Genomic DNA, 9,818 nt, shown 5'->3' on the forward strand with positions numbered 1-9,818 from the left:
AAAATACAATTAGAAAGTACATTTAGAAACTATGATTAGAAACTATGGCCAACTATATTCAAACTATGATCATATGCGATAATTAAAAATGGTGAGAAACTATGAATAAACTGTGAACAACGATGAAGCCATGTTTGTGTGTGTGTGATGATCTATTATTTAATATTGCACATTCTCTTTCAATATGTATAACAACAGAAGAAAACAAAATGTTGACAGGCTGGGAAGATCACTTCCAAAGGTCACTCTCTTATCTCCGCCACAGCACCACCCAAGGGGGGTTGTTTAGAGACCCATCAGATTTCAAGCTGACGGACCTAGTTGTCACAAAGCCATTCCAAATCTTCTCCTTTTCACATTTACATTTAAGTCATTTAGCAGACGCTCTTATCCAGAGCGACTTACAAATTGGTGCATTCACCTTATTCTCCAACAAAAGATTTTCTTGACACCCCATAGTCAAATAACAGTTCTTGTTGCACCTGAATGTCTCGTAGGGCAATGAAAAGGATGATGTTCCACACGTTGCCATCCTCTTCTAATTGCTGAAGCTGACCCTTTATGTTGCTTCTCTTTCTGGAATGATTTATCCTACGTCCAATTGTGTCCATCTCTGGGTGGCAAGGGCAGGGCACAGTCTTTGCATCTATACAGTACGTTTTCCCTGACGATTCCTTGTAGAAGTAAAGGAACCCCATCTCGTCATTATCTGTTGCTTCCAACAATTCTTTCCCCTGCTTCCCTGAGAGTGGGAGACCGTGGTAGTCACAGACAACTTCCCCTTTAGCAAATGGACGTGTCGTCATGACCTTTTTTCCTTTATCAGGGTCAGTGGCAATGTACAGTCCTTTCCACTTCTGTGACTTCACCAGCTTCTTAATTGCCTTGTTGTCTTTTGGTGTGTCAGTGTTAATTGAAGGTTGCCAGTAACAAAGGACATTCTCCACTTTCACTTTGTTCTTCTCCCAGTTCTGCCTTTCAATGTATCTCTCTACTTGACTTGCAGTGGGCTGTCTTCTGGGGAAGTGCGCTGTAACCAAAAAATAAGTGTTATTAATAATTTCATTTATTCAATAGTAGAAGCCCTTATCAAGTAGTACTTTATTTACTGACTAAATACAGTACATTTTTGTAATATATAATATAACAAAATTGTATTTAGTTTAGTGTATTTTAGCTGCTTCATACCGATCACATAATCACGTCTCATTTTCTCTTGCTGGCTTCTCCACTTGTCATAGCAGTATCTCTCATACGTTCCTGCAATCAGTCGTCTGTCCTTCGTCTTGATTGATTGTCCATCAATTGTGACAGGGAAGTGTTCATAGAAGAGTTTCAAGGTCTGTGCCTCATCCAACTTTTTGCTGCTGGACAATGCTCCTTTTCTCCTTGTGCTTGCACAGGAGGGGCCTGCAGTCTCACTACTTGAAAAAGGGAACATAACACATTTATATGTAGCAGCATTTACAAGACAATGTAAAGTGTAATTTATATAATTTGTGTAAATACTTACTCAGATTCAATGGACATGGCAACTTTGGAGATCAGCTTCATTTCCATGCAGGCATTGACTGTTGTCTTCAAGCAGTAATGCTTTTTAGTTGTAGCTGTTGTATGGGCCAAGTAGTCAGCAACAAGGGACATCTCTTGGTCTGTGAAGCTGGCTTTGGTATTTGTCTCAAAAACTTTTCTTGCTACCTGGCTCGTGATGTTGGGCAAGTTGTATCTGATGAAAGAACAAGAAAAACAGTTTGGTTTCAGAAAACTGTACTGTCCAAAAAGTATTGTGGAATGATTAAACAGTGTTCTCCTTAACAGTGGTGTACTTACTTGGCATGAAACCTTTGTAGGTCATTGGATGGGTTGTAGATGGGTTTCCCGGTTGTGGAAATGAAGAATCTCTCATCTTCTTGCATGTCGTCAGAGTTTTTAAGAAAAGCTGGTCGAACATGTCGGTAGTACACATCGAACCACTGAAAATATAGACAACATTAATACATGTAAATAGGGGGCACCCGATTCACTTCTGGATAAAATCGTGCCCAATTTAAACGGCCTCGTACTCTGTCCTAGATTATATGATATGCATATTATTATTACTATTGGGTAGAAAACACTCTGACGTTTCTAAAACTGTTTGAATTATATCTGTGAGTAAAAAAGAACTCATTTGGCAGGCAAACTTCCAAACAGGAAGTGAAAATTCTGAAATGGGTCTCTGTGAAAGGCATTGCCTATTCAATTGTCTTTTATTTATGGATCTGTATGCACTTCATACGCCTTCCACTAGATGTCAACAGGCAGTAGAACGTGGAATGAAGTGTCTAGCCTTTTCTGGGACCGGATGGGACTAGTTGGAGTGAGAGGTCAGCCATATTGGTAGTACTTGGCTACGCACTTCGGTTTGCCATATCGTTGTCTGCAATGTGTTAGGTAGACACGAAGAAAGGCTCCGTCTGGGACGTTATTGGATATATATGAGAAAAACATCCTAAAGATGGATTCTCAACTGAGTTTGACCAGTTTATTCGACTATTATTATGACTTTTTGAATTTTTCGTTCATGCGTAAAATCTTCATGGACACGTGAGCTCCACTATGCTAGCCAAATTTGCTAATTCGACAGAAGAAATGGACATTCTAAAACAAAACAACAATTTATTGTGGAACTAGGATTCCTGGCACTTTAAAAAAAAATATTTATCAGTTATTTTACCAGGGAAGTTGACTGAGAACACGTTCTCATTTGCAGCAACGACCTGGGGAATAGTAACAGGGGAGAGGAGGGGGATGAATGAGCCAATTGTAAACTGGGGATTATTAGGTGACTGTGATGGTTGAAGGCCAGATTGGGAATTTAGCCAGGACACCGGGGTTAACACCCCTACTCTTACGACAAGTGCCATGGGATCTTTAATGACCTCAGAGTCAGGACACCCGTTTAACGTCCCATCCCGAAAGACGGCACCCTACACAGAGCAGTGTCCCCAATCACTGCCCTGGGGCATTGGGATCTTTGTTTAGACCAGAGGAAAGAGTGTCTCCTACTGGCCCTCCAACACCACTTCCAGCAGCATCTGGTCTCCCATCCAGGGACTGACCAGGACCAACTGCATTCTGATGAAAGATCATCAAAGGTAAGGGAATATTTATGATGTAATTTCGTATTTTTGTGGACTCTTTGGACTCCAACATGGCGGAGAATGGCTGAGCGCTGTCTCAGATTATTGCATGCTGTGCTTTTTACTAAAGTTATTTTTTTTAAATCAAACACAGCGGTTGCATTAAGAACCAGTGTATCTTTAATTATATATGCAACTTGTATTTTTCAGCAATGATGAGTTTTTCTGTTAGTTCTCCGGACATATTCTCCGGACATTTTGGTGCCATTTGTGACCATGGCTGCAATGTAAAACCCAGATTTGTAGCTATAAATATGGACATTTTCGAACAAAAAATAAATGTATTGTATAACATGATGTCATAAGACTGTCATCTGATGAAGTTGTTCAAAGGTTAGTGATTCATTTTATCTCTATTTGTGGGTTTTGTGAAAGCTATCTTTGCGGTGAAAAAATGGCGTTGTGTTTTGGGCTATTGTGGTGAACATAAATATATGTTGTGTTTTCGGTGTAAAACACTTCAAAAAAAAAATCTGAAATATTAGCTGGATTCACAAGATGTTTATCTTTCATTTGCTGTATTGGACTTGTGATTTCATGAAATTATATTATATGATATCCCTGTGGCGCTAGGCTAGGCTATGCTAGTCAGCTTTTCTGATGAGGATGATCCCGGATCCGGGGGTCCGTAGAGGTTAAAACAAATTTATGCAGCATTAGTAAAGATATGATCAAAACATATTGATGATTTCATTCCTCTACTGTTTGTAACTACCTTGGTAGGTTGATTGATAACCTGAACAAGGTTGACGGCACTGGTTACAGTTTGAAGCTTTCGCTTGAGTGGGCAGCCTGATCACAGCTTTCCTCCAGTATTAGTTAATTAATTAACAGTGTCTGGAGTTTAGTTTGCCTGTTCTACAGTCTTGTAAAGATAGGGGCGTTGACTGGGACAGGCAATGTAACATCCATAATGTTTTATGGAAGTTTTTGTAAAACAAGCACCTTACATTGGATCATCTTTTAACTTTCTAAAGCTAACTTTCATCAAGGTTTTATATGGTCTATTGGTTTCTCTCTTTTCATTGGCAGAATCCTTTTTCAGTGTTATGATATTCATAACATCCATATCCACCAGTCTATCTTCCTGTCAACAAACATAACTCTGCTGGTTGTCCTGGTAACAGATACCAGTGGGCAGATCTATTGTATTTGTTCAAACTAAACTACAGCACTTACTTTGATGAGTCAAATCTGATCCTTTCTTCTCTTCTCCTTCTCTCACAGTTCCACTCAGCCCCGTTGTTTTCCTGCAGTCCACCAGCAGCACAGACAACCTCTTCATACCCAGCAGTGCGGCGCTACCGGGAGAGCCACGACACGGGGACTCCGGGAGGGAGGAAGGGCTAGCGTTGTCCTGGTAACCATAAAGAGGGGACACAGACACATATCATTATGGATGCTGAAGTCACTGTTGTCATAAAGTGCTTTACAGAAATCCAGCCCAGACCCTGATAGAGCAAGCTGTATGCTAGACCAGACCAAGCTGTACCATCTGGTGTTGTTATCTGGAGAGACTCTTCTCTGACTTGTCAGCATCAGGATGTTGTTGAGGCTCCCCAGAGGATCCACGATAGTCATGTCTCTCTCCTGTGTGAACGAGAACAGCAAACAGACGGTAAACTTATGACCGTCTATTACAATCAAGAGGCATGAATATGTCTAAAATGGCCACTTTCATCATGATTTTGTCAAATATTGTTTGTGTTGCAAATGTATAGGGTCAATTCCACAAAATGGGTGCCTTTAACATCCCTTTGATATTTTAAGTACATTTTAAAAGCCTGTTATATTAGATGAGGTGAACTTTAATGTAGACCACATGGCGAATGAGAACTCAATACATCGAAGTCCCAAAAACATATGTACCAATGGCAGATTTCCCCCTAAACAATTCATACAGTACTGAACAACATATTCAAGTGTAGAACTTCAGTAGAATGTCCCTTTAAAACCACACATTAGTTCAACAAGTTTTTTATTTTTTTCAAAAACTGCAGTTTGTGCCCCCGTTTTTAAGACAGTACTCACTGGTTGTAATCTGATCTTCAGCCTCCTCCTTTTTCACTCCCAAAACGTCTTCCTCCTCTTTTATTGAGATAGCCTCCTCTTCCTCTTTTGCTCTAAAAGGTTCTTCCTCTTCTTTCACTACATTCTCTTCTTGTATTGTTACGGCATCTTCCTCCTTTTTGATTCTGAAAGCTTCTACCTCCTCCTCTTCCACTTTGACAACCTCTTTCCCATCTTCCTCTTTCACTGTAATATCATCCTCTTCTTCTTTCAATGTGATAGCCTCCTCTTCCTCCTTTTTCATCCTGAAAGCTTCTTCCTCTCCTTTCATCAGAGCTTCTTTCTCCGTCGAGCTTAGTGAACTCATGCTCCGGTCGATTAGCCTAGTGCGTTATCAATTTACCACATTTGCTAATTTAACAAGCAAATTACATTTAAATGAACAAGTAGACAAGTAAACAGAATTATATTCAAAACACTAAGAGTAAAATACACAAGATTGGTCTAAAGCGCTTCAATGTTTCGATTTTATGTTCGCTAGCAAACCACCAAGTTGGTTGAATCAGAAGCCTTTTGTCGCTGTTGAAGAAACCTCCCGTCCCGTCCACTAGATTATACGTCACGCAAGAAACATCACCTGAAAGACTCAAATCGCCATCTGCTGACTAGAGTGGGTAACGCAGATTGGAAAGCCTAAAACCCCAACTCAGCATCTTAACTCATCAATATGTTTTTTAAAAGACAGCTTAAAACCTTTTCTCAATAGGGGGTGCTGTTTACACTTTGTAGGAATTTCGTTCCCAAATTAAACTGCCTCGTACTCAATTCTTGTTTGTACAATATGCATATTATTATTACTATTGGATAGAAAACACTCTCTAGTTTCTAAAACCGTTTGAATTATATCTGTGAGTTAAACAGAACTCGAGTTGGAGCAATTTTCCTGTGAGGAAGTGAGAAGTCTGAAATCGAGGTCTCTGTTCCAGGGTCGGTTTATAAATTCCCTTGTAAGCTATGGGGCTACATGCACTGCATACGCCTTCCCCTAGATGTCAGTAAGCGGTGAGACTTTGAATGGAGTGGATAGCACCATCTGGGGGAGTATAAATCCTCTTGGAACGGAAGGACCGACCTTTTCGACGCGGGGCCTGACGCAGGAGGGACACCAGCATGGCGTCCTGAAAAGCTTTCGGTTTAGCAGTTCTATATATCCGGTTCTGATTTAATTTGTTTTTTGTCTTAAAAACTTCATAAGGTAGTTAATTTAAACCGACTTATAGCAGTTTATATCAGTGTATTGCGATTTTCTGGAGTTTCTTTGTCAGGCGTTATCACGAATTGGGCACCTCTCCGGTACATCGCTGGCGTTAGCAGCTAATTCTACAGGAGTAGAGGACATCTTTCAACCAAAAGACGATTGTTCTGGACAAAGAACCACTTGCCCAAGATTCTGATGGAAGCTCATCAAAAAGTAAGAGCTATTTATGATATTAATTCGTATTTCTGTGGAAGAATGTAAAATTATTAGTCCGCCATTAATTTAGGCATGGTCTCCCTGTAACGTTGTCGAGTAACGTTAATTTTAAAAATCTAACACAGCGGTTGCATTAAGAACTAATGTATTTTTCATTTGCTGTCCAACCTGTATTTTTTAGTCAAGTTTACGATTAGTCATCGATTAGATTAGGTGTCTCTCCAAGATGGCGCCGGACAGATTGCTTCAAGTTTGGCTACAATTCACATTGTATAACCACGATTTGTGCCGCTAAATATGCACATTTTCGAACAAATCCTATATGCATTGTGTAATATGATGTTACAGGACTGTCATCTGATGAAGTATATGAAGGTTAGTCAAAAATTATATATCTTTTGCTGGTTTGTTAGGATCGCTAACCTTTGCTGCTGGTAAACGGCTTGTGTTTCTGGCTATTGTGGTAAGCTAATATAATGCTATATTGTGTTTTCGCTGTAAAACACTTAAAAAATCTGAAATATTGGCTGGATTCACAAGATGTTGGGCTTTCATTTGCTGTATGCTGTGTATTTTTCGGAAATATTTTATGATGACTATTTAGGTATTTGACGTTGGTCTCTGTAATTATTCTGGCTGCTTCGGCACTATTTCAGATTGCAGCTGCAATGTAGAACTGTGATTTATACCTGAAATATGCACATTTTTCTAACAAAACATATGCTATACAATAAATATGTTATCAGACTGTCATCTGATGAAGTTGTTTCTTGGTTAGTGGCTATTTATATCTTTATTTGGTCGAAATTGTGATAGCTACCTATGCAGGAAAAAAATGGTGGAAAAGAAAAGTTGTCTTTTGCTATCGTGGTTAGCTAATAGATTTACATATTGTGTCTTCCCTGTAAAACATTTTAAAAATCAGAAATTATGGCTGGATTCACAAGATGTGTATCTTTCATCTGGTGTCTTGGACTTGTGATTTAATGATATTTAGATGCTAGTATTTACTTGTGACGCTATGCTAGGCTATGCTAGTCAGCTTTTTTACTGATGGGGGTGCTCCCGGATCCGGGATTGGGACCAATTAGAAGTTAACATCAGATACACCATATAAGGTACATACTATATACTTCAATCATTATAACCATTTTTGTTTACTCTAGAAAACAATATATACTTAGTTTTACACAGATTCAATAACAATTTAAGGTCAGTAAAGGTTTTCTGTAAAACAATGACAGCATACTGTAGTTCAGATAGAGCCTGATCAGCAGGGTGGGCAATATAGTACATACAGATGCAGGTAGCAGTTTATTTTGACAAAACAATATTGTTAATGTATACAATATAGTTGTTTATTAGACATTCTAACATATAACACAATGCCTAGGAACTAAAGATTTATATGCAACATTTGACACACAAAAGTACTCGTTACATTTTGAATGCTAACTATTCAAATTCACACACTTATTAAGAGAATATACGTGGTCATTTCCTACTACCTCTGATCTGGCGGACTCACTAAACACAAATACATCGTTCGAAAACAAGAAAATGGTACCGTCTGCTTTGCTTAATAGAAGGAATTTTAAGTAATTTATACTTTAACTTTTAATAATTAAAATTATTAATAAAATCAGTATATTTAGAACCAAATACTTTTAGACTTTTAGACTCTCAAGTAGTATTTTACTGGGTGACTTTCAATGAACTTCTATACATTTACTCCTGAAGTATAACATATGGATACTTTTTCCAGTCAAAAGTTTGGACACACCTACTCATTCAAGGGATTGTCTTTATTTGGGCGGCGCACAATTGGCCCAACGTCGTCTGGGTTTGGCCGGGGCAATTGTAAATATGAATTTCTTCTTAACTTCTTGAGAAAACAGGGGGTGCTGTTTTCGCATTAGCATAATTGCCTCTACAGATTAAACTGCCTCTTATTCAATTATTGCTGTTACTATATGCATATAACCATATACCATTGGATAGAAAACAAGCTATGGTTTCTAAAACCGTTTCAATTTTCTCTCTGAGTGAAACACAAGTCATTTGACAGCACATTCCCTGAGCAAGAAGAAGATTGCAAGATGTGTATGCTCGCTTCAACGCTCTGCCTATATATGGTCACGCCACCTATGACCCGAAACACACTTCATTCGTCTTCCTCTGGGTGTCAGGAAGACGTCAGAGGAGAAATGTTTTGTTTATCTTGTACTGACGTGAAATAAGACCTATTTCTTTAGCGTGACCAACAAATTCAGGTTTTCTGAAACGCGCGTTTTAGAGGTGCAATTGTCGTTTGTTATGCTGACGTTACGGATGAAAACTATCTCCGTCTCGAAGTTTGTTTGATACATGTGACCATATCATCGTAATGTATGTTTTTTCAATATAGTTTAATCAGATTATTTGAATTTTTTCTGGAGTTTTGCCGTGTTCCGTTCTGTGAGTTTTTTAACTTTGGACAGGGACCGTGCCAGTCGACCAGTACCCAGGCTAAATGTAGAGGGGAAGTTGCCATTGTGAATGGATTGAACGACTCATCAGGACTAAGGACACCTTGATCAACATTCTGATGAAAGATCAGCAATAGTAAGACCCAATTTACGATGTTATTTCATATATCTGTCGTGCATGTGAACTGGTCGGGCGCGCCCAGCTGGTTCTGCCTGGCGTGGCTATGCTAATTTAGCGCTACATTTTGTTTTCGCTATAAAACATTTAATAAATCTGAAATATTGTTTGGATTCACCAGATGTTGGGCTTTCAATATCTGTACGCTGTGTATTTTATCTGAAATGTTTTAAGACAAGTAATTAGTTATATAACGTTGGTCTCTGTAATTGTTCTAGCTGCATCAGCACTATATCAGATTGCAGCTGCAATGTAGAACTGTGATTTATACCTGAAATATGCACATTTAAAAAAAAAAAACTATGCTATACCATAAATATGTTATCAGACTGTCATCTTATGAATTTGTTTGTTGGTTAGTGGCTATATATATTTTCATTTAGTCGAATTAGTGATAGCTACTGACGCAGGAAAAAACTGTTGGAGTAAGAAAATGGTGTCTTTTGCTAACGTGTTTAGCTAATAGATTTACATATTGTGTCTTCCCTGTAAAACATTTAAAAAAT

At 38.6% G+C, this 9,818-nt stretch overlaps 1 protein-coding gene across 1 annotated transcript; it reads right to left on the reverse strand.

Moving 5' to 3' along the window:
• Positions 1-386: 386 nt before the first annotated feature.
• LOC129843077 (N-lysine methyltransferase KMT5A-A-like) lies at positions 387-1,971 on the reverse strand. The gene is made up of 4 exons (XM_055911833.1): positions 1,831-1,971; positions 1,514-1,726; positions 1,189-1,424; positions 387-1,030 (listed from the first exon to the last, which is right to left on the reverse strand). Exons 1-4 carry the CDS (start codon positions 1,914-1,916, stop codon positions 423-425), a joined length of 1,143 nt encoding a protein of 380 aa, XP_055767808.1. The 5' UTR covers positions 1,917-1,971; the 3' UTR covers positions 387-422.
• Between the last annotated feature and the right edge of the window lie 7,847 nt (positions 1,972-9,818).

The sequence above is a fragment of the Salvelinus fontinalis genome, unplaced genomic scaffold (assembly GCF_029448725.1).
Source record: "Salvelinus fontinalis isolate EN_2023a unplaced genomic scaffold, ASM2944872v1 scaffold_0097, whole genome shotgun sequence".
NCBI classification, from domain to species: Eukaryota; Metazoa; Chordata; class Actinopteri; order Salmoniformes; family Salmonidae; genus Salvelinus; species Salvelinus fontinalis.